Source organism: Hyperolius riggenbachi, chromosome 2, assembly GCF_040937935.1.
Source record: "Hyperolius riggenbachi isolate aHypRig1 chromosome 2, aHypRig1.pri, whole genome shotgun sequence".
NCBI lineage: Eukaryota > Metazoa > Chordata > Amphibia > Anura > Hyperoliidae > Hyperolius > Hyperolius riggenbachi.
The window spans coordinates 535,815,469-535,841,253 of record NC_090647.1 but is presented as its reverse complement, the minus strand read 5'-3'; the positions used below and the strand labels follow the sequence as shown (position 1 = coordinate 535,841,253).

Here is a 25,785-nt window from a genome sequence, read left to right as displayed (position 1 = left end):
TAACATCAAACTGTCCCCTGGGGAGTACTCACCTCGGGTGGGGAAAGCCTCAGGATCCTAATGAGGCTTTGCACGCCGTCCTCCGTCCCTCGGGGGTCTCGCTGCAGCCCTCCGTACAGCGGCGTCGTAAATATTTACCTTCCCGGCTCCTGTGCAGGCGCTCTGGTGGCTGTTGGCTCCGAAGTAGGCGGAAGTACCCGATCGTCATCTGGTCTGCTCTACTGTGCAGGCTCAAGTCTCCGGCGCCTGCGCAGTAGAGCGGACCCGACGAAGATCGGGTATTTCCGTCTAGTTCCGAGCTGAAAGCAGCCACAGCGCCCCCGCTGGAGCCAGCAAAGGTAAATATTGAAATTACAGTCGGGTCTGTCGCCGGCTGTTCAGAGGGCTGCAGCGAGACCCCCGTGGGACAGAGGACGGCGTGGGAAGCCTCATTAGGATCCGGAGGCTTCCCCCACCCGAGGTGAGTACCCCCCAGGGGATCTTTTTGATGTTACAGAGTCTCTTTAAAGGTAACAAAGGTTGGTGAGTGACAGATGTGTTGTGGGAGGGCATTCCAGAGGAGGGGCGAAGCGTGTGTGAAATCTTGGAAACGTGATTGTGAGGAGGTGATTCTAGAGGAGGACAACAGAAGATCATGTGCAGATCTGAGATTGCGATTGGGTTTGTATCTGGAAATTAGTGAGGATATGTACCGGGGAGAGAGACTGTGGAGAGCTTTGTAGATTAGGGTTAGGAGTTTGAACTGGATCCTCTGGATAATTGGCAGCCAGTGAAGAGCTTGACAAAGAGGGGCAGCAGAGGAAGATCGAGAAGAGAGATGAATGAGACGAGCAGCTGAGTTCAGTACAGACTGGAGCGGGGCCAGTCTGTTAGAAGGTAGTCCACAAAGTAGTACATTGCAGTCGTCCAGATGAGATATTAGAAGAGTAATTTAGCCAGTTGGAGCATAGTGCACATGCCCTGCTATGCCAGGCCTACTGTGCAGAACGCTTCCGACTACTGGCACCGACTGACGGAATTACCAGGACCCATAGCGGAGGCTGAGTGGAAGGACAGCAGAGGACAGGGTGGGAGCGATCAGCCTGGAGGGGGCTGGAGGAAGCCCCAGGTATGTATACATTTCTTCTTTCAACTCATCTTAGGTACACTTAAACTATATAATATTCACTCAAATCAAAACGTGGACAGTACAATACGTCTGTTACATGAGTAGAACAAGTATTTATCTACTTATGTATGTGGGTTTTTTCCTGGGATAGCATGGTTGTCTCTGCTGCTTTAACCTCTTGCCGACCAGGGTTTTTTTCAGTGATCGGTGCTGCGTGGGCTCTACAGCCCGCAGCACCGATCAGGAGTGCAGCAGGGCGATCAGACTACCCCCCTTTTTTCCCCACTAGGGGGATGTCCTGCTGGGGGGGTCTGATCGCCGCCGGCTGCATTTGCTTAGCGGAGGGGGCTCTTCAAAGCCCTTCTCCGCCGTCTCGCCCGCTCCCTCCCTCTCCCTCCCCCAGTGAGCTGCGCAGGACGGATTTCCATCCTGCGCATTGAAGGATAGGCTTCAGCCTATCATATGCCGGCGATCCCCGGCCAATCAGCCAAGCAGCAGCGCCGTATGATGTAAACAGCGGGGATTTCTTCCCCGCCTGTTTACATTTTGCCGGCGAGCCGCGATCGGCGGCTCTCCGGCTGTTCACGGAGACACCCTCCGTGAACTGACATGGAAAGGCCGCTCGATCGAGTAGCCGTTTCCATGGTAACCCGCAGACGGCCAGTTTACGCCAATCGGCGTTAGCTGGTCGTCAAGAGGTTAAGTTCTGTATTCTCTGGTGAATAACTATTCCATATACTTTTTTTTTTTTTTCCAGTGTGGTGTTGTTGTATAATAGTACATGGATCATCAATATTCATTAATGTATTTGCTTAATATTAATGATCTCATTACTATAAATTATTATTGTGCTCGATCTTAACTATTATGCTTTTAGATGATTGTGCTTAATAAGGAGTTATTGTGATGCAATGCTTTGTTTTCTTATTAAGTATTCCAATGCTTGATTTTGATCACAGCCGCCTTGTGATATTAATGATGCCTGTTGCGCTATGTGGCAATCCCTTACTGAAACCTTATACTGTATTCAGTCATTTTACAGTGGCAGAAATGAGGCTGGTGCCTCCTCAGTGATGACCCCGAGAGATAAGTTAGACGTCTTACCAGCACACACAGCCATCTGGCTTAATCATATTCAACTTAATACATCCACTTGTATTATTACCATAAAGCAGAAGGTATTTGTGATTACTCAGGTTGGAGCGAGCATATGAGGGCTCCCACAATGCATCACTGCTGAATATGCAAATCTAGTTTTTTTTCAGGGACAACAAAGGGACAGTTTGCAAGTTCATCAATGATGCATTGTGGGACACCTCGTATGCTCACTTTCACCTGTATAATCGCCATTACGTTCTGTTTTAACTTTTTGAACACCGTGGGCTTACATCCCCCCTAGTGACCAGGCCATTTTTTTCTATTTAGGCCACTGCAGCTTTAAGGCCTTGCTGCAGGGCCATACAACTCACCACACAAGTGATTCCACCCCCACCCCTTTTTCTGCCCACCAACAGAAATCTTGCCCACAAACAGAGATTTCTGTTGGTGGGCTTTGATGCTCCTGAAATGTTTATTTTTTTTATAATTTTTTTTTTTAAATAAATCTAGCAATTTTTTTTTATTTTGTTTCCCCTCCCTCCCTCCCCCGCCAGCCAATCAACACGATCCGCTGTCATAGACATCAGCCTATGAGAGCTGATCGCCCTCCTGTCTCCCGGGGGGACAGCCGTGTCACACAGCTGGATCGCAGCGCTATACAATATAAATGGACGGCAGTTTCACCGTCTAACAGTCTCCTAGTGGCAATTGCCGCTGGGAGACTGATGAGAGTGGAGCATCAGCGCGTGCGATCTCCTGTAAATCCCCACCCCAGGACTTGACGCCAATTGGCGTTAGGCGGACCTGGGGCTGCCGCCACGATCACGCCCATTGGCGTGACACGGTCGTACGGCAGTTAAAGAGGGAATGTCGGCCACAAAATCAAATTCCATTTACCCACTGCTCTGTGTTTAACCACTTGATGACCACAGTCCTAACCCCCCCTAAAGACCACTGTGCAGGCTTTTCAGCCTCCTGCATAGCCCAGCGTAGGAGCCCAGTGATCAGACTCGCAGTTCAGTGAGCTGCTGAAATCTGATCTATGCTGTGCTCTGCTCACAGGTTTGAAAAGTAAGCTAGCTATGACAGTGCAGTTTCTAGTAGAAAAAAAGGGAGGAAATTGCATCAGGATTGGCTTCAGTCAGAGGGAATCAAGATAGCAAATGCCAGGAACAGAATTTTTATTTACTATAAAAAAAAAATTCACTGAAATCAAAACGTGGACAGTACAATACATGTGTTATGTAAGTAGTTGGCTACTTATATATGTGTTTTGTTTTTTAATGGGATAGTATAGCTGTCCCTGCTGCTTTAAGAAGGCACATTTCTGCTTTGTATGTAGATCTGTTAATTTTGTAACTGCTCTGTACAGTGCTGGGGAAGACGTCAGCGATATATTTACACTAATAACACGTGTTGCTTTTTTTTTTTTTTTTTTTTACTATTTAAGTATCATTTACTTTGATACTGACTACTGAAATATTAATTAGTTCCTTTTTAAAGTGCAGAAAGCTTCTTGTATATGTGTGGCCAGAATTGGTCCCCTGGGTTTATCTCCTGCCAGGGTTATTTTCCACATCGGACCTTCTCTGAGCACTCCTTTCCTCCCAAAGACTATTGCCATGCTTCTGACTGTAATAATAATAGCCCTGCTGGGAGAGCCTGCATGGCTGTGATAGTGACATAGGGATGACGACTGTGATCCTTTGTTGCCTGTAAGCTGCTGCGTATGCCGGTGCCATTTATGCTTACAAAATAAACTCCTAAGATCTATGAGAGGACTCTGGACCTTGTGCTCACAGGTCTCCTCTATAAATCTCGGGCTGTGAACTTCTGAACCTCCAGTGATGGGATTTGGTCATGCTTGTCTGACACTGAACCTCTCATATTAATGTGCTTCGCAGGTGGTGATGTTTTTTTTTTTTTCTGTATTTTCAGACCTGAGTGAATCCACTGTTGCCAGGTGGTGTTTCGAGGCTGGAGCGACCTTTCTCCATGGCTATGACAAAGAAGGCAATAAGCTGTGTAAGTGTGCAGTGCCACTGTGCGGTGTGACTGTTCTCAATGTATGAAGGACCTTTAAGAGAAACTGTAGTAAAAATAATCGAATGAATAAAATTCCTTTTTTTTCTTTTTCAATATTCATTTATACATTTACTGTATTTTTGGACTATAAGATGCTCTGCGCTATAAGGCACACCCAGATTTAGAGGGAAAAAACCAGGGGGAAAAATATACTAAACCTGGTGGTCCAGAGGGGTCTTGTAGATGTTCTCCCCCCAATTATGTCGTCATCCTGGCCCCCTTGTGTCCTCCTCCTGTCTCCCTTGGTGTCCTCCTCCTGTCTCTCTTGGTGTCCTCCTCCTGTCTCTCTTGGTGTCCTCCCCCTGTCTCCCATGGTGTCCTCCTCCTGTCCCCCTTGGTGTCCTCCTCCTGTCCCCCCTGGTGTCCTCCTCCTGTCCCCCTTGGTGTCCTCCTCCTGTCCCCTTTGGTGTCCTCCTCCTGTCTCCTTTGGTGTCGTCCTCCTGTCTCCCTTGGTGTCCTCCTCCTGTCTCCCTTGGTGTCGACCTCCTGTCTCCCTTGGTGTCGTCCTCCTGTCTCCCTTGGTGTCGTCCTCCTGTCTCCCTTGGTGTCGTCCTCCTGTCTCCCTTGGTGTCGTCCTCCTGTCTCCCTTGGTGTCCTCCCCCTGTCTCCCTTGGTGTCCTCCCCCTGTCTCCCTTGGTGTCGTCCTCCTGTCTCTCTTGGTGTCCTCCTCCTGTCTCTCTTGGTGTCCTCCTCCTGTCTCTCTTGGTGTCCTCCTCCTGTCTCTCTTGGTGTCCTCCCCTGTCTCTCTTGGTGTCCTCCCCTGTCTCTCTTGGTGTCCTCCCCCTGTCTCCCATGGTGTCCTCCTCCTGCCCCCCTTGGTGTCCTCCTCCTGTCCCCCTTGGTGTCCTCCTGTCCCCCTTGGTGTCCTCCTGTCCCCCTTGGTGTCCTCCTCCTGTCTCCCTTGGTGTCGTCCTCCTGTCTCCCTTGGTGTCGTCCTCCTGTCTCCCTTGGTGTCGTCCTCCTGTCTCCCTTGGTGTCGTCCTCCTGTCTCCCTTGGTGTCGTCCTCCTGTCTCCCTTGGTGTCGTCCTCCCGTCTCCCTTGGTGTCGTCCTCCCGTCTCCCTTGGTGTCGTCCTCCCGTCTCCCTTGGTGTCCTCCTCCCATCTCCCTTGGTGTCCTCCTCCCGTCTCCCTTGGTGTCCTCCTCCCGTCTCCCTTGGTGTCCTCCTCCTGTCTCCCTTGGTGTCCTCCTCCTGTCTCCCTTGGTGTCCTCCTCCTGTCCCCTTGGTGTCCTCCTCCTGTCTCCCTTGGTGTCCTCCTCCTGTCTCCCTTGGTGTCCTCCTCCTGGCCCCCTTGGTGTCCTCCTCCTGGCCCCCTTGGTGTCCTCCTCCTGGCCCCCTTGGTGTCCTCCTCCTGGCCCCCTTGGTGTCCTCCTCCTGGCCCCCTTGGTGTCCTCCTCCTGGCCCCCTTGGTGTCCTCCTCCTGGCCCCCTTGGTGTCCTCCTCCTTTCCCCCTTGGTGTCCTCCTCCTTTCCCCCTTGGTGTCCTCCTCCTCTCCCCCTTGGTGTCCTCCTCCTTTCCCCCTTGGTGTCCTCCTCCTCTCCCCCTTGGTGTCCTCCTCCTCTCCCCCTTGGTGTCCTCCTCCTTTCCCCCTTGGTGTCCTCCTCAATTCCCCCTTGGTGTCCTCCTCCTCTCCCCCTTGGTGTCCTCCTCCTCTCCCCCTTGGTGTCCTCCTCCTCTCCCCCTTGGTGTCCTCCTCCTCTCCCCCTTGGTGTCCTCCTCCTCTCCCCCTTGGTGTCCTTCTCCTCTCCCCCTTGGTGTCCTTCTCCTCTCCCCCTTGGTGTCCTCCTCCTCTCCCCCTTGGTGTCCTCCTCCTTTCCCCCTTGATGTCCTCCTCCTCTCCCTCTTGGTGTCCACTTAAAGCAAACCTGACACGAGGAAACTAGATCACTAGGTTTGATACATGCCTAAGCGGAGGGAAGACTCTGGGTACTAGGGCTGAACGATAAATCGTTTTTCGATCGAAATCGCGATCACGGAAATGACGATTCCGTGATCGCCATGGCAACGATTTTTACCTCCTCTGCATTCAGGCCAGCAGTCCACTCTCCCGCTCTGTTTAGCAGCAGTTTGCGGCGGCTCAGCACCAGCGTTCGTCACTCGTTTTCCGAGTGCAGCTGGCTCACTCTCTCCCCTAACTTCCGCCGAGTCTGTAGCCAATCAGTGCAGAGGGCGGCAAACAGTCGCCTCCCACAGGCTCTCTCACTCATGCGGCTCACTCCTCCCAACATCTCCGGAGCATTAGCTGGGCGGGCGGGAGACCATGTCCACAAGGCTGTCAATCACCTTGTATTACGAGTGGCTGACTCCGCCCACCTCCGCTCTCACACTCTGTCCCAGCGTCTCACTCCTCGCTCCCACCCAGACCTCCACATCATAAGCTGGGGAGGTGGCAGGCTGAGTCTTCTGATTGCTGACAATCACCTTTTGTGATTTGTGTCACTTTTATTAAGTGGTGTGATGAGCAGCAGACTGGCTCTCACTAGGCAACTCCCTCCTCCCCAGTGCTTACACATCATTTGCTGGGCGGGCGGCAGACTCCGCCCACATGTCAATCAAACTAACATGGGCAGCAGACTCCGCCCAAACTCCTGTCATTCAAGCCTCCGCTACGCTGCACAGTGTGTCAGCGTGATAATGATGATGACTGCTGTGTGACTGACTGGTGTTCTTTCTGCATTCTGCAGGGCTGCAGTGGGGACACTGTGAAACTAAGGTGCTATTCCTTAGTTGTTCCTTAGTTACTGTGCACATTGTTAAATTAGTGATAAAGCTTGATTTGAAGAAAATCGTGAATTGAATCGAAATCGCAATTTCTGACAGAAATCGTGTAATTCAATCTTTTCCTAAAATCGTTCAGGCCTACTGGGTACCATAGAGTCTTTTTGGTCCTTAGGCCGCCCTCTCCTTCCTGCGCCGTACCCAGCGGAAGCTATTTAGCCTGCCAGGTTGAATTGCTTTTCGGTACACCTCTGGCAGTCTTTGGAACTACCTGTGTCCCTGATGAGTGAACCCGGAGTCACATGTGCGCAGTACAGATGTTCTCCTCTTCTACCGTACTATTCGGGTGCGAGTAGTTCTGTAGGCTGTGTGAGGAGTACTGAAGAGCTATCCAAACTAGCAAGTGGAATAGCTTTCACCGAGGACGGCTCATGCTATTCGACAGAAGACCAGGAGAGCTCTGTGGTATCCAGAGCCTAGTTGGGTGTGGTGCCTGTTGTCATCGAGCTTCTGTAGCCTTACCACTAGATATCTTCATAGCTATGCAGTGCAGCAGGGGTGTCCAAACTTTTCAGGCCAAGGGTTATATCGGCGTTCTTGAGCGTGCTCAGGGGCAGAACTGGCAAAATAAAACACAATTTTTGCTGATTGCCGTTAGGTACATTAGGCCTCTGACATTTTGTCAAATAAAACCTTTCCACGGGTAATAACCTATATATCTGTGTATAGCACAGTGACAGCTGCTAATCAGTGACTGTTACTGCTGCTGCTATAGTGGCAGCTGCTACTGCTACAGTGGTGGCTGATAGGCAGAGGGGCTACACAAGGTGGCCCCTGCATGCGGCACCACAGCTACGGCCTCCGGGCCGCTTGGAATGAACAACTGTTGAGAGCTTTAGGGGCCACCAGCAAAGGCTTGGTGGGCCGCATTTGCCCCTACACCCCCACCGCCCCACCTCCCAGGGCCAGACTTTGCACATGCCTTCAAGAGACCCAGAGATCAATAAAAAGACTGTTTTTTTTACTTACCCGTGGCTTCTTCTAGCCCCATAAGCATGGATGCGTCCTTCACCGTCATCACGCGTGCCTCCTGCGGTCCGCCCAGAATCCACTGTGTAGCCACAACGAAACCCCTAGTAGACAGCTCAGTCTGAGTGAGTGACGTAAGCCGGGGCCAAATGCGCTTGCGCAGAAGGTCCGTGCATGCGCAGAAGGCCCCCTGCTGACGTCACACAGCTGATTACCAGAGCAGATTGCAGCTTAAGAGAGGACGCATCTGTGCTTCTGCGGCTGGAGGAAGCCCCGAGTACGTAAAAAAAACCAGTCTTTTTACTCATCTCTGGGTCACTTTCACTACACACTACAGGGTCGCCGTGCTTACCAAGATTATGTGTTCTTCATATACACAGTTAAGATGAATATTTACATTTATTTTTTGTTAGTGTTTACGAGTAAACTAGAAATATTTTTTTTTTTTTTTTTGCTAGAGGCTATGACCTTTTTTTATGAAGCACAGTAACAATGTGCTGAACGATCGCCTCTCTGTAAGCCATTTGCTGCAATTGTCCATCTTCGCTTAGCCCTGTTCGTGACCCCAAGAGACATCTGAAGATGAAGGTCCTCCTAATTACGAGCTTCTCAGGGTTCACCTTCTTGCCGTTCTCTCTTTGTGCTGCATGTCGTGATTGGAAAACACAGGGTACCAAGGGAGATGGGTTACTGCATCAGAACAAAGCTTTATGTGTTGCGTCCAGATCCTAAGGCTCTGGCGGTGTAATCAGCGGCTCTGCTTCAGAGAAGCTTTATGCCGTTTCATTTGCATGCAGCCTTCAGAAGTGTCTCATGCTTATGTTCCACTTTGTGCAAAGCAGAGACTGTGTGTGATGTTTCCTCACAGCATTGTTCTGCTTTGGAATACACAATAGTCTTGTGACCAGGCCTCGCCTCACAGACTAAGGGACTCCTTGTTGTGCAGCAGTCACTCAAGTGAAAACTTCCTCTGTGTTCTGCTCAGAAAAAATGCTTTGCAAATTTCACTCTGACAGCTATAACGTCCACTTTGTGTTCTCTAGATTTACAGTTCCCCAACCCTGTCCTCAAGGCCCACCAACAGTACATGTTTTGTGGAAAACCACAAACACTCACAGGGAAGGTAATTAGTGTCTCAGCAGAGCTGATTACCTACCTCTGTGGATTTCTACAAAACATGCAGTCTTGGTGGGCCTTGAGGACAGGGTTGGGGAACACTGCAAAATTCCCCTTTTTTATTACTGGTAGAACTATTTCATTATTATTTCACTAAGCAAACCGTTTTTGAGAGAACTTTCTCTACATTGAATTGAATTATCAGATTGACTTGTAATTAACTAATTGCTGTGCAAGCAAATTGTGTGCAGCTAGGAATTTTGGCCAGTCAAAATCCTCGGAAAGGGAATTTGATTGCCCTGGATTAAATTCAAGCTCCATTCAGTTTGCATACCTATTTCATGAGCTGGAGTTCTCTGCATCTCGTTGGCCATCTCTGATAGTCGGCATTGCATGTGTTTTTTTTTTTTTGTCTGTAAGTCACATAGTTAAAACCGCTGCCGTGATCTGGACAACTGTTGATCCAATTTTGGGTTCCTAGGTGCCCAAAGCACAGTGACTGGCATAGAGAGCAGGACTGCGTAGTTGAGATCAGAGCTATTTTGGGTACCTGGAGTCTGTGGTTTCGTAAACTAAGGAGCTGGATGATTTTTGTACCGAATCCACAGCCCTGGACCATCAAGGTTGGGCTTCACTCTCTAGCCTTCATGGTCCAGTCTCACAGAAGAACTACTGTTTAACTTCTGTAGCAGATATTACTGAAAAGAATGTAAAGCTGGCAACAAAGAAAGGTGTCCGTATACACCGTAGCCACATACCAGTTTGAGTTCCCATACTGACCCATGCCTTCCACCAAAAGCACCCGCAGTGGGCAAGTGAGCGTCAGAACTGGGGCATGGAGCAATAGAAGAAGGCAACCTGGTCTTGTTTTCCCCAGAAGTTAGTCTGATCAAGCATCTGCGGAATGCGCTGGAAAAAGAAAGTTTGAGCTTAAATTTCAGGCTTGAAGTAATTATACCATTTATTACACATTGTTTCCTAACATTTTTTTTATTATTGTATTGTATTTCCAGTTTGGCTCAGGGTAAAACTTCATGTCCGAGATGCCAAAACAAGCGATGAGAAGAAGAAGTGTGTGGCGTTTTGGTTAGAGCGTTATGCCAAGCGAGAGCCGGAGAAGTACCTGTCCGTTGTATTTGACATGACCGAGTGTGGACTTGGCAATGTAGTAAGTGACCTTCTGCTGTGTTCTTTTGTCCTAAGGGCCTGAGCCCACTTAACGCAGCTGTGTCTGCTTCTGTCCACTTTTCAGCATCTGTAACATTGATGTGTTGCTGAATAGTGGACACAACTGCGTCAGTGGGCTCAGGCCTTAAAGAGTCATTACTATAAAGGTTTCAAGAAAATGTTTTTGATGTGGAGTGCTTCTTTTTAATTGCTTGATTTTTTTTTTTACATGAATGTTTGACCTACAGGCCCCTCTTCTAATGGCTTGCCTATCTACCTTACTTAAATGACTGTCCATTTAAAATGGATGCCCTGAAAAATATACTCTTTTCCTATATTTACCTCACCAGGTTATATAGCAGTGCTGTGGAGTCGGAGCAATTTTGGGTACCTGGAGTGGGAGTTGAAGTCGGCCATTTCATAAACTGAGGAGTCGGATGATTTTTGTACCCACTCCATTGCCCTGTTATATACAGTAACACTGACATTTTTCTATAGGGACATTGAATCACAGACAGTGTTGCTGGTGAAATTTCGCGAATGTTATTTTTGCATCGAAAATGCCATTTATGATTTCGAGAAAATATTTGCAAAAATAACGAATAACGAAATACATTTTTCTTTCCTATGTGAAAATTTGCGAAAGCGCAAAAATGATATTTTTACTGTGAAAATTGGCGAAAGGTTCAAAAAGCTTATTTTATCACAAAAATTTCCAAAGACAGAAAATCACAAGCGTATTAGAGAATGACTTTCAATGGCATTTTCGCTCGAAAGTCGAATTTGACATCATTTTTGCGAATATTAATGCGAAAAGAATAGCAGCATTTCCGCTCATCTGAAATCACAGATGTTGCTCTTTCTACTCATGAGGAGGTCAGGATGGAATTTCCGTTCATACCTGCATATTTTTTTTTTTTGGGGGGGAGGGGTGTGAAAGCCATTATGTTTCAGGACTTGGTGTGATACGACTCTATAGAAGATTCTCAACCAGCGAAAGGGTTACATTTAGTGTGAGGCGGGCTTGGATTTACCTCTCAGGAGCCTATAGGCTCAAATGTCCTGGCACCCTAGACTCCGCCCTCCATGAGCCTACAAACACCCGCTGAACAGCACCGCAAGTGTGCTGACTGACCCATCTGTCACTTCCACTTTACTTCCTTTGCCTGTCACAGCTGGCTACAGGTGCTCCTTAGTATTGGGTAGCCAGAAGTATCCACAATATTAAGTAGCTAGACATGCCCCCAATTATTAGGCAGCCAGAGGAACCTCAGTATTAAGTAGCTAGAGGTGCCCCAAACTGAAGGGAGAACTCGTCAGTGGAAGGCTGAGAGCAGAGTGAGTAACATCTCATTTACACTCATCATCAAGACTCTGCATAGGGAAGGAGGGAGGGAGACGCTCGGGGAGGGGAGTGAGCCGCCTTTCCATCACCAGGCGTCTGTAGGCATGTGCCTACACTGCCTTATGGTAAATCCGGCCCTGGTGGGAGGAGTATCTGTAATAGACAACATTCCCAACTCCAATCAATTTATGGAGTGGGGGGGTTTCATATATTTCTAGGATGGTTTCTTTGTGGACTGAGACGTTAAATTGGCTGTAAAGGCGACAGTTGGGCGGAGTAACTTTAGGCATGGAATAAAGAGGACATCAAGCTCTTTAGTTGTGCATTGATTGCAGTAGGAGTGGCCTCTGCCAGGCTTCTACCAATGTTTAACCCTTTCACCAAGTTAAAACTGGTACACATTTTTGCAGTTTCCCATCAGAACAACGAGTTGATTTGATCATTTGTGACATGTCCAATTTGCTCCCAATCGAGAGTGGGATCAATTTTCAAATCAGTATTGCACAAAATGAGCTGCAACCCACTAGAGTGTTTTTTGAGCGTTTTGGGATCGCTTTCAATCGTTAGCTATTTTCGTAAACGCTCTGCCAATGTAAATGGAAGGAACAGATTCCACTGGAGCGATTGCGATTAAGCAAATCAAAATTGCAGGACATGCAGCAGTTTGGGAGCATTTCTATTCTAATGTATTGTAATGTATTGTATAGGAGCAGGGAAATCGCTCCCAAAATCGCTTGCAAAGCGCTATCACGAATCTCTAGTGATTGCGATAGCGCTTTGCTTTTTTTGTATGGTCCCAGGCTTTACTGCCTCTATAGTGCATTTACTGCTACCTGCAGTGCTACTCCTCTTACGTGTTTGAAGATTTATGCATTCTGGGGTTACTGTATATACTCGCATATAAGCCGACCCGCATATAAGTCGAGGTACCCACTCTTCCCTCAGAAACCAGGAAAAAGTGACTGACTCGCGTATCAGACCACTCCCCGGTATAGCTTCCTCCACAGAAGTCAGATGTGCCCCCAGTACAAGTCATCCCCCCCTCCTCATACCCAGATGTGACCCAAGGATGATACAGCTGTGTCTCAAGAAGCCACTAGATGGCATCATAGATATGAGACACAGAGAATGCTGCAAAGGAAGAATCCCCAATCATTGCACTACTGACATGTTACTTGCACAATCCGCTCCACAAGCCAGGGGACACAGGTAGTCTTGAGCAGCACACTCTGCACCCTAGGTAAGGAAAAAGTGACTGGGTCTCCACCTGGCTTTTATGCAAAAATAGCTTAAATGTATTTATACCATAGCACACTCTGCACACCATGTTGCAGGGGACACTGGCAGCAGGGAGCCAGCTGGCAAGCGCAGGATCACTAGTGCACAATCCTTACACTCCTCCGCTAGTAACAAAACCTGCTCCACCAATCGTTCTCCTCCACTGACTCGCATATAAGCCGAGGGGGAGACGAGGACTTTTCAGCACATATTTTTTTTTTGTGCTTAAAAATTAGGCTTATATGTGAGTGTATAAGGTATATTAACATTTTCTGTGGAAACCTACTGACGCCAGTGTACTCTTCTGACTCTTCTATATCATGCTTGCACTGGAAAGAGGCAGCATTAGGATTCTATGTGGAATGGGCCTGTAGTGTTTACCTTCCTCTGACATCCTCCTCGCTGCCTCATTTGTGGCTCTCGCTGTTTCCCAGACTCCCTAGTTTGAATAAAGTGACAGATGTCAGTTCTGAGAGAGTAAAAAAATCCCGAGAAGATGCCTGTAGAAAACGACAGCTCATCGCTTTGTATTTGTGTGTGTCAATCTAAGAGGTGAGCTATGAAGGTGACATGAGGTGTATACACTCTCAAAGTATAACCAAGTAAGAAAAGAGCTCTTTATGTAACCTGACAGCTCTCTCATCTGTCACAGCACTTTTTACTTGTCACTTGCATGGGGGGGGTGATGGAAGAGGTGCCCACATGTGACAAAAGGTATATACACTGAAAAAGTAAGCGATGCCTTACCTAAATTCAGGACTTATATTGCTTCTTTGACAACCTGTTTCGTGAGATAGATCCCACTTCGTCGTGTCATTGTACAGTGGCTTAGTAAATTTTGAAGCGGTTGTCATCAATTTAGGTCAACTACCGCTTACTTTTTAGTTTTTATTGTTTTTACACTTTTTATCACCCCCCCTCCTTTACATTGTGTGTCCTCACTTACGCCCAGTGCACACCAAAACCGCTAGCAGATCCTCAAAACGCTATAGGTTTTTGGAGCGGATTTCAGAGCGATTCTAGGCATGTTTTAGAGACGTTTTCTAAACATGCCTAGCGTTTTTGGAGCGTTTTTGTGTAGCAGATTAATAATATTGTTACAGTAAAGCTGTTACTGAACAGCTTCTGTAACAAAAACGCCTGGAAAACTGCTCTGATCTAACATTTTCCAGAGCAGTTTGCGTTTTTCCTATACTTCACATTGAGGCAGAAACGTTTCTGCAAACCGCGAACGTGCAGCAGGATGCACGTTTGCGGTTTGCTAAAAACCTCAAACCGCTGGTGTGCACCATCCCACTGACATTAGCCAAGCGTTTTCACACGCGGATGCAGTTGGCGGATCACTGCTAAAACCGCTCGGTGTGCACTGGGTCAAAGTGGGTATCCATAAGCTGATCTCAGTACTGTTGGACATCATTTTAAGAGAGAGCGCATATCCATAGAGAGTCCTGGGGCGTTTTTCACACACACAATTGGTGGTTGCTCTATCAGCAGCCCAGGTTTGTGAAACATTTTCTACACACACATAAGAACCATTACTGTTGAATATTGTTCACAAATCTGTCTAAACCTGTGTTAGTAATAGTGAGCACTTCTCCATTGCTGAGATAATCCATCTCGCCTCACGGGTGTGGCATATCAAGGTGCTGATTAGACCGCATGAATATTGCACAGGTGTGCCTTGTTAGACTGGCCACAATAAAAGGCCACTCTTAAAATGTACAGTTTAATCCCACGTTACACCTCAGTCGATAGGCACCCTAGTGAGGGTATCCGTGTGCTACACTGATATGGCGCTGTAGTCCAGCAGCACCCAAAGCGTAAGTAGAAAAGATCAGCAGCACCACGTAGATGTATTTAAGCTCTTTATTGCATAAAGATAAAGCCCAGGGACAGCGACAGACGCTGTTTCGGAGGCAAACTCCTTCCTCAAGCTGTATAGACTCACTCCTTTTTACGCTGAGTGTACCATAATGGATAACCACCCTTATAAATAAATCATTGTATTAGATTTAAAAAATACAATAGCAATAAAGAAGCCCACACATCAAAAAACAGCAACTCCCAGCATACTGAAAGTGTAACCCACAAGGGAAACACACATAGCTGGACTCGGCAGTCAGCACACCGCCAACGCGGCATAGCAGACCGCACAAAAATATGTAAGGGCACAATAGATCAATGAATCCTCAATTTGAATATAAAGGTTTAATTGGAAATGTAAATGGAGGTCTATAGCGTAGAATTGCATATTTACAATGTATGAATACCAAAGACAAGCATGTTATTACCTTGTAATGTCCCTTAATCCTTTCAATAAAAACTTTTTAAAGAAATGCTACTATAACCATCTCTGTAATAAATCAATGTATCTTTCCCCTGTCAGACTTGTCGGCCTGTGTCTGGAAGGCTGCCAAGTTCTTCAGTGTTGAACTGTTCCTCTATGCACACTCCAGTGTGTGTTTTATTTACATAAGCCAGCAGCTTCTCTGCTATCTTATCAGTGATAGAAGAGCGCTGGATAAAAATCCTCCTCTGGAGGCTGTGAAAGGAGCTGGTCTGTCACATACTGAGGAATTAACGACATAGGTAGAGCTGTCTGCAGGAAGCCTGTAATGTTCAGTGCATGAGAGAAGCTGGGGACAGAAGGTAAACACACACAAGTGATCTCTTGAGATTCAGAAGTAAGGCTGTATACAGCCTGCTTGTGTATGGACGTATTTTCTATGTGTGGACATGCTGTACATCAACCTACTTCCTGTTTTGGTGGCCATTTTGTTTGTTTATAAACAAACTTTTTAAAACTGTTTTTGACTACTTTTAATGCGGCGGGGAGTGGTGAAATTGTGACAGAGGGTAATAGGAGATGTCCCCTAACGCACTGGTATGTTTACTTTTGTGCGATTTTAACAATACAGATTCTCTTTAAGTCTTCATCAATGGTACCCATGATGTATGCATCATCAATAACGGACCTAATACATGAACAAATCCTCCGGATGGGGTCACCACTTAATTTCTTATAGACTAAAGTATGGTCAAGCTGCAACAAAATCTCCTCTCTATAATAACTAGTGTCCATGACCACCACTGCTCCCCCCCTTATCCGCTGCCCGAACAGTGATATCAGAGTTCCTCTGTATAGAAGCCAGCGCATCCCTTTCAGAACGGCATAAATTTGATTTAAACTTCAAATGACCATTGTTAAAGTCCCGCTCCATTGCCTTAATTCCATCCATCAATTTAGAAGCAAAAATATCAATAGTAGAGTGGCTGGGTGGAACAAAGGAACTCTTATTCGTAAGCTGGTAGTCCCTTAGTGAAAAGAGTCCTTCCCTTTCAATCCGTTGTCGAGGTAAAAAAAAGTTAGTGGAGAAGAAGGCCTTCAATTTAATGCTCCGCAAGAAGCGATAGCATTCCTGTTCCATGAGGAAAAAATCCGGAGGGTTGGTGGGGCAGAAACCCAAACCATGATTAAGGCTATGCCGCGTTGGCGGTGTGCTGACTGCCGAGTCCAGCTATGTGTGTTTCCCTTGTGGGTTACACTTTCAGTATGCTGGGAGTTGCTGTTTTTTGATGAGTGGGCTTCTTTATTGCTGTTGTATTTTTTACATCTAATACAATGATTTATTTATAAGGGTGGTTATCCATTATGGTACACTCAGCGTAAAAAGGAGTGAGTCTATACAGCTTGAGGAAGGAGTTTGCCTCCGAGACAGCGTCTGTCGCCGTCCCTGGGCTTTATCTTTATGCAATAAAGAGCTTAAATACATCTACGTGGTGCTGCTGATCTCTTCTACTTACAGTTTAATCCCACAGCACAATGCCACAGATGTAGCAATGTTTAACCACTAGCCGACCGCTCCACGCCAATCGGCGTGAACGCGACGGCAGCCCCAGGACCGATCCACGCCCATTGGCATGAATTGCTGTCTATGGGGCTGGCAGGAGATTGCGCGTAGCGATGCGCGTTTCAGTCTCTCAGTGGCGATCGCCGCTCGGAGACTGTTAGATGGCAAAACCACCGTCTAATAACTAAGTACAGTGCTGCGATCTAAGGCAGCGATGTAATGGGGACAGCCGTGTGACACGGCTCTCCCCCTGGGACACAGGAGCGATCCGCTGTGATAGGCTGGCTCTGGGATGGAGGGAGGGGGGAAAACAAAAATAAATAAAAAAATAAGGAAATGTACTAAAATATAAGAAAATAAATATTTATAAAAAATGAATAAACAACCCTGGGGCGATCTGAACCCACCAACAAATCTCTGTTGGTGGGGAGAAAAAGGGGGGGGGGGGAGTTGGTGTGATCACCTGTGTGCTGAGTTGTTTTTCACTTAAAGCTGCAGTGGCCTAATTAGGGAAAAATGGCTTGGTCTTTAGGGGGTTTAACACCATGGTTCTCAAGTGGTTAAGGGCTCTTGTCATCGTGTGGGTGAGTGGTTTGTTGTAAAACCACAAAAAGAAAAAAGAAAGCCATCTCCGGCATAGCAAATAATAAAGATTAAACACAACATTCTGGTCTCAAGTGGAAAAATCGCAATTTTATTGCAAGCTAGGGTACATAAGAACAATTAAAAACCTCTAAAATCTCCCGGATATCACCAATTATAATCGGTGTCACCCGCTCTTGATGTAAATCCATATCCACATAATATATGGTGATTCTCACATGGCAAAGTCAGACACAATAGTGACTAAAAAAAAGTGTGAATCGCACTACTGCAATTTCATAATTGAACAAATAAAGTGCCTTGTGCTGTAAACAATAAGAAGTTACTTAACTGTGTGCATGCCCGCACCATCCACACAAAGGATAGCGGGTGCGCGCATTCACACATGCGTACAAAGCAACCAATATGTGCAAAACTGCAAAATAAATATTCAATACAAAAAACAAAAAGTGCTCAAATATCAATCAAAATGAGTGTGTGCATGCCCCCCCCCCCCCCCCCCGAAATCTGTGGGTATGCCCATACACACACACGCCCACATAAACTGCAGCACAAATGTACACCAACTCTGTACAGTAAATCCAATCAGCGCACACACCTATAAACAATACTTCAGTGTCTAAAAAGTAAACACCTGTCTAAAGGTGCGTACACATATGCGACTATAGTCGTTTGAAACGATTGTTCCCCGATCCTTTCAAACGACGATTGTTTGGAAAAAAGCAGCCAACGACCATGAAGTCTAATGACGGACGAACTAGATCGTTCAAAACGAATGATCTAGCTTGGCGGATTTTTCCCAACGACGATCGTTTGCAAAAGTAGTACATTGTTGGAAACGATCATTCGTACTAGGCTTGACATGCGCATTTCACTATTTCTCCATGGAACTTTTCATTTTTATGCGCAGGCGCAATAGTTACTTTTACGTGATGTAATGTTCGCTCTAACTATCTGATCGTTACACACCTTTTAAAACTAACTTTACTTAGGTCGTTCTTTCATCAATTAAAAGTTCGTTCGTCGTTGACAACGAACGATCGTTGTCGCATGTGTGTACATAGCTTAAGTCTCTGTGAAAGAAAAGAGTGTCTGCTTACCAGGGGTAGATGGAAGAGCGGGGAGCCCAGGAGAACGCCTAGTGGCGAGTGGTTTGTTGACATCAAGTGGCCCATGGTGGTGGTGGTGGGGTTGGTATGAGCAGGCATATGTTATGGACAACGAACACAGGTGCAATTTATTGATGGCATATTGACTGCGCAGAAATACAGTGATGAGATCTTGAGGCCTATGCTTGTGCCTTTCATCCACAACCATCACCTCATGTTGCAGCATGATAATGCGCAGCTCCATATCGCAAGGATCTGCACACAATTCCTGGAAGCTGAAAACATCCCAGAACTTGCATGACCAGCCTACTCACCAGACATGTCACCCATTGAGCATGTTTGGAATGCTTTGGATCGGTGTATATGACAGCGTGTTCCACAATGCAAGTTTCACAGACCGGTAACAACCATGGTCCTGACATCACACTGTGGGCAGGGTTTCACCACAGTATCAGCCATACAGACCCCCCTGATGCACTATTAGTGCATGTTCACACGGTCGATTGGCGGCGTCCTCTGGCCTTCTGTTCTGCGTCGTCCCGTTCGGGGGAGGCACTGGGCTTTCTGCAGGCGATCGTTGGCGTCTCGACGTGATCAGCGTTTTTCGTCCCTGCAAGGGGACATGAAGGTGCAGCGGTGGATCGACCCCAGAAGCCGTATGAAGCTTCTAGGGTCGCCTGAAACGATGTGGTAAATCTGGATCGGAACGCCGCATTTGCGCAATCGACGGTAACCACACTATGTTAAACACTCCCGTTCACTTGAATGGGAACGTTTAACCGACGAGTCTCGGACGCTTGGGGGTTAAAACCGCCAAGCATCCATGTAAACCGGACCTTAGAGAAAAGGTGAAGCTATCTCGTGGGAAAGGGGGTTTCAGCTACTGATTGTTGAAGTTGAATCCTTGATTACAGTTCCTCTTTAAATCTGGTGACGCTAACATCCTTCCTCCGCTCCTACTGAATAACCAGAGGTGCTTTTATGATAAATGCAATGCTGCACGTCAACGTGTACAATTTTAGATCTCACGCGTCCTTTATACACCTGCTAAAACTTGGCACTATGCTTATGAAGAGTGCTGATTATTGAATTGGGTTGCTGCCACCGCTGAAGCACTGTGCCAGTTTGTGAATGGTTTCTGGATGCACCGAGACATTTATTTACCTTAACTGTGCCTGTGCATTCATTAATCCACCAGTGCGCCTGATGCATTCTGGGATATAGTTAATATGTGATCTGATCTTTACTGGTAGTGTGAGTATGTCTGCATACCACTAATCTGCTGGCCACAGTATGAAGGTTAAATACATTGCACTCAGAGATATGGGATTCATTCATCTTGAAGACTGCTTGGTGAAGATATACAAATAATATGTTACGGGAATTCCACACCTGGGCATATCTAGTTGAATTAAAGGTTTCTATTCAGAGTACCTACACCTGTATGCAGCATACATACCTTTCACAATTTAATAATGCAAAAATACAACACTGAGTGGCCAAACAATTCCAGACCAGTCCAACAGTGATGTAACAATGCAGAGTTGTTTATATAAGGAATGCTCCGCTTTGGATGACGTAGTTATCATGGCAGTTAAAGAGAATCTGTATTGTTAAAATCGCACAAAACTAAACATACCAGTGCGTTAGGGGACATCTCCTATTACCCTCTGTCACAATTTCGCCGCTCCCCGCCGCATTAAAAGTGGTTAAAAACCGTTTTAAAAAGTTTGTTTATAAACAAACAAAATGGCCACCAAAACAGGAAGTAGGTTGATGTACAGTATGTCCACACATAGAAAATACATCCATACTCAAGCAGGCTGTATACAGCTTTCCTTTTGAATCTCAAGAGATCATTTGTGTGTTTCTTTCCCCCTGCTGCTCTCACCCACTGAAGAGTTACAGGCTGATTGTTTCTTCCTGCAGACAGCTCTGCCTGTGTCTGTAATGCCTCAGCATGTGACTCCTTTCACAACAGAGGATTTAGCCAGCTTGTAAAAGAAAAGAGAGCAGGGAAACACACACACACACACACACACACACACACACACACACACACACACACACACACACACGTGCATAGAGGGGCCTGGAGGGGGGTGTGCATAGCAGATCAACACTGAAGAGTTGGCAGCCTTCCAGACACAGGGCAACAAGTCCGACAGGGGCAAGATACATTGATTTATTACAGAGACGGTGATAGTAGAAAGTGCTGCAGTAAGCCAGAGCACATTAGAATAGGTTTAGGAACTTGTAGGATGGTAGAAAACAGGATTACATTTTTGTTACAGAGTCTCTTTAATGTCAAATTGAGTAAGACCAAAGACTTAAAGAGAATCTGTATTGTTAAAATCGCACAAAAGTAAACATACCAGTGCGTTAGGGGACATCTCCTATTCCCCGCTGTCACAATTTCGCCGCTCCCCGCCGCATTAAAAGTGGTTAAAAACAGTTTTAAAAAGTTTGTTTATAAACAAACAAAATGGCCACCAAAACAGGAAGTAGGTTGATGTACAGCATGTCCACACATAGAAAATACATCCATACACAAGCAGGCTGTATACGCCCTTCCTTTTGAATCTCAACAGATCATTTGTGTGTTTCTTTCCCCCTGCATCTCTCATGCACTGAAGTTTCAGGCTGCTCTTTTCTTCCTGCAAACAGCTTTGCCCTTGTCTGTAATTCCTCACTATGTGAAAGCCCAGCCAGCTCAGAGGACGATTAATCCAGCTTATAAGAGAGAAGAGAGAAGCTACCCTAATCTAAATAATACACAGGCAGTGTGCATAGAGGGGCCTGGAAGGGGGAGTTCCTAGCAGAACCACAACACTGAAGAACTTGGCAGCCTTCCAGACACAGGCTGACAAGTCTGACAGGGGAAAGATACATTGATTTATTACAGAGACTGTGGTAGTACAAAGTGCTGCAATAAGCCAGAACACATTAGAATAGCTTTTGGAACTTGTAGGATGATAAAAAACAGGATGCAATTTTTGTTACGGAGTCTCTTTAAAGGATCATCACCGATCCACTCCACAAATTCAATTGAATTTGTGGAGTGGATCGGTGATGATCGGTATAGGCAGAGGGAGGCCTTGATGTCCCTGCAGGCGCTGTTTGACCCAGTCTCACAGTGGGTCAATTTGTTGCGGTGAGTGTTCCATCTTGAGGGTGTGGTGGTGGTACACACTGTAGAAGATATATACTGTATACATCACTTCTGCGAGTTAAGGATCAAAGTGGACTTGCAGATTAGCTGATCCTCAAATCTTTGTGGACTCCTTATGTGCGCTGTTTTAATATATATAATTGCACTTTTTGAATTGGATAGCGCACCACCGAGTATTTTACACCCTTGCATTAGCGCAGTGTTTTGTATGTGTATGTGTATGTACAGTGCCTAGCACACAAATAACTATGCTGTGTTCCTTTTTTTATTTCTCTGCCTGAAGGAGTTAAATATAAGGTATGCAAGTGGCTGACTCAGTCCTGACTCAGACAGGAAGTGACTACAGTGTGAACCTCACTGATAAGAAATTCCAACTATAAAACACTTTTCTAGCAGAAAATGGCTTCTGAGAGCAAGAAAGCGGTAAAAAGGGGGAATTTCTTATTAGTGAGGGTCACACTGTAGTCACTTCCTGTCTGAGTCAGGACTGAGTCAGCCACTTACATACCTGATATTTAACTCTTTCAGGCAGAGAAAGAAAAAAAGGAACACAGCATAGTTATCTGTGTGTTAGGCACTGTACATACACATGACTATCTCATTATGTTACATTTCAGTTCGGGTATCCTTTAAAGGAACACTATTGATTAATTTTTTTTTAAATTGAGATAGGATTTTTTTAGGAAGTGCTGCTAAGTACTAGTGTATACATTTGAATGCTTTTTTCTTTTTACTGTTATCAAATTACTTTCGCACTTTACTGACACCAAATCTGACAGACCTCACACTACCTCTGTTAACCCTGTGTGTGAGAGAAAGCTCTCACTGCAGCTGACTGTGTCTCTGACTGAGCTGTCTTCACGATAGCAGAGGAAATGTATCTTTTGCACGACATAAACATTTGTTATTGTGTGTGAAACCTGACACCAGAAGCTTTTCATATATAACTCTGCAGTCTGAGATGCAAAAAACAGTGTGATATTGAAACAGAGATTCACCTTTGCAAATGAAACATTCCAAAATCTACACACAATGAATGAAAGCTTTTGCCTCTGGTATTTTACATGAAAAGTAGGAAAATGTTTACACAGCTACATAAACATTATTTTTTACATTGTCATTTAAGAACACTTGGTTTGATAGTGTTCCTTTAAGTGACTTTGAATGAGGGGTGATCGTTGGTCCAGGAAGGGCTGGTGCTAGCATCTCTAAAACTATGCCTCTTTTAGGATTGTATCGCCCAATAGTATCTCGGGTGTTTAGAGGGTGGCAGTTGAGAAAAAAAATTATAGCAATAAGGACTATTCTGGTCAAAAAAGGCTGGTGAACGAGAGAGGTGAAAGGCGAGTAGCACAAATAGTCAGCAGCAACAGAAGGTCAACAACACGACAAATTACAGCTGAATTCAATGCAGGTGCATCACAAAGACTATCCCAACACACAACAAGACGGACTTTGCAAAGGATGGGCTTTAGCAGCAGGAGACCATCGAGAGTACCTTTGGTATCACAGAAAAATAGGAAGAGAAGCCTGTTGTGGGCACAGGAACAATGGAAATGCACCTTGCCACCGTGCTCGATTGGACATCAATCAGAGTTTAACCTGCTTCCATGGCCAGCTCAGTCCCCTGACCTCAATCCTATTTAGCATTTGTGGGACGAAGTCGAAAGATCGCTTCAAAGCTTGGAACTGCCACCATCCAATCTGACCCAACTTAGAGCTGCCATTATGTCAGCATGGGCCAACATTGCTCAGCAACGGTGGCAGCATCTTGATGTAGAAGTATGAACAGAGGCGCCAAAATAGGATAAAAGCGTCTAGAAACAGTTTAAAAGGGGGACGTTGGTGGACTTGCCTCCCTCGGAGAAAAAAAGACTTAAATTTGTTATTGTTAGTACACAAAAATAACATATATTTGTAGCTCCAGTTTGCAACGCGTATCGTGGGCACAGTCCAGTTCAAGCAATAAACAGAGAAAAGCTAGTAACAGTCTGAACTGCAGTCAAGCGCCTCTGAGGCACTTAAGTGTCTATTTCCACAAGGATATTACATTTCACATGCGTTTTTCGCCATATGTGAATTTTCAAGTTTTTTTTTTTTTTTTTGCGAATTTTAATGTGAATTTTCATATGTGTCTAACAATCCTTACATGAGAAACAAATGCATGGTGCTGAAAGCTGCAGCATGCCATCCATATTTTTTCTGCATCACACCGCATGCGAAAATTATCATTCAATGGAAATTACTCCATTTACATTAATTGGTTACGTTTTTAATGGGAAAATTTGCAAATTCGCACTTAGTGGAAACAGGCCCTTAGTGTATATTGCTTCTGTAGTCTCTGTGTTTTTTATTTTTCAAAGTGTACAGTCACCTCCATCTCCATCTAGTACAGTAAGTATCAACCATGAAGTGAGTTTTCTCACTTAGCTGTACCTTGAGGGCCCATTCACACTTAAAGTGAACCAGAGACAAAGCACCCTCATGTATTTTACCATATATATCAGTGGGAACATTACAGAAAACACCTACCCTGCTCTCTGCTTTATCCTTCACTGCTCAGCCTGCTTGTTATCAGCCCTGATAAAATCCCCCACTGAGCATTCAGCCTGGCTTTGCTCAGGAATCATTATAGCTGAGTCTGTCTTCTCTGATGTCTTTTCATGCCCGCCCCCTCCGGACTCTGCTATAATGACTCAGCTATAATGATTCCTGAGCAAAGCCAGACTGAATGCTTAGTCAGGGATTTTATCAGGGCTGGTAACAAGCAGGCTGAGCAGTAAAACATAAAACAGAGAGCAGGGTAGGTGTTTTCTCTAATGTACCCACTGATATATATGGCAAAATACATGAGGGTGCTTCACCTCTGGTTCACTTTAAGCAATTAGAGGGTGATTCCTGCTAATCGCCAAAACGTTGTCGCTTTTTAAAGCGCTAGTACTGTGTTATCCTATGGCAGTGTTCTCACTGCTGCAATTGGCACCGATCACGGGAGTTTTGCAATTAGCGCCAATCGCAAACTTTTTACCTGCAGCATTTTCCGGGTGATTCTGGAGCGATCCCGATGCAGTGCTTATAAAGTGCTGACCGCGATCGTTCTGGATTCGCGGAAGTGTCCAGTGATTTTTTTACTGTGCTAATCGCTAAACGCGCTCCCATTTGGCCTTGAATCAGGTGCGACTCCGCTGGCTGCATGCTTGTTGCAGGTGTGCGAATGAAACACAACTAAAGCCAAAGCTCAGCATAGCAGCCAGGCAACTGGCATTGTTTATAAAGGAATAAAGATGGCAGTCTCCATATTACTCTCACTTTAGGTTCCCTTCAATCACAGTCATACATTGTGGGAGATAGGTCCGTTTTTTTAATGAGAACATTTCAGTGTCTCTTCCAATTCAGTTTTCTGCCGGAACTTTTCCTTCCTTATCATTTTCAGACAACAGTCCAGTGTTTTTACATGGAAGGGCTCTCCTCTCCCTGTATTTGTAAGTGTCTGCACATAACAGGAAGTCCTCCCCAGATACCATCCTTTGTATTAGGGATGCAAGAATTTCTTCTGGGCATATTTATACATCTGGAGCTGATAGGGTGAACATTGCAGTACAAGGTACAGTATGCGTGTATTAGAATGTTTGCCAAAATCCTTGAAATGTAAATAGCTGACCTGGAGAAGGTTGTGTTTGTTCTCAACGGAGATTTGACTTTAAAAGAGGCGGTGTAGGAAGCAGGGCTGTAGTGCCATTTTTAGATAACTCCTTGATATGCTGAAAATGCTTTATATTTCTAAATCCAAAATTATTCGTTTTTCATTGACTTATATACTTTGGTTTTTAAAGGAAACCTCAGCTCTAAAAATAAACAAAATTGGTACTTACCTTGGGATTTCTCCAGCCCACCGTAGTTCGGGAGGTCCCCCGACGTCCTCCTGGCTCCTCTCCCGGTCCCTCCACCGCATACCGCACTGGCGACACCCGGGCCGGGTGTTGGGCTCCCACTTCCTTAATGGTGACGCTCTTCGTCATCACGCCGGCCGCTGCGCGTCATCACGGCGGCCAGCGTGACAGTACCATTAAACCATGCAGGCGCAGTACTGTCATGCCAGCCGGCGT

At 45.9% G+C, this 25,785-nt stretch overlaps 1 protein-coding gene across 1 annotated transcript in view; it reads left to right on the top strand.

Moving 5' to 3' along the window:
• Nucleotides 1-25,785, top strand: part of MOSPD2 (motile sperm domain containing 2) — a 162,401-nt gene that overhangs the window by 58,538 nt on the left and 78,078 nt on the right. Inside the window, exons 4-5 of the mRNA XM_068270709.1 lie at nt 4,145-4,231; nt 10,168-10,322. Of these exons, the coding sequence (XP_068126810.1) occupies nt 4,145-4,231; nt 10,168-10,322 (242 nt within the window). The remainder of the gene's footprint in view (nt 1-4,144; nt 4,232-10,167; nt 10,323-25,785) is intronic.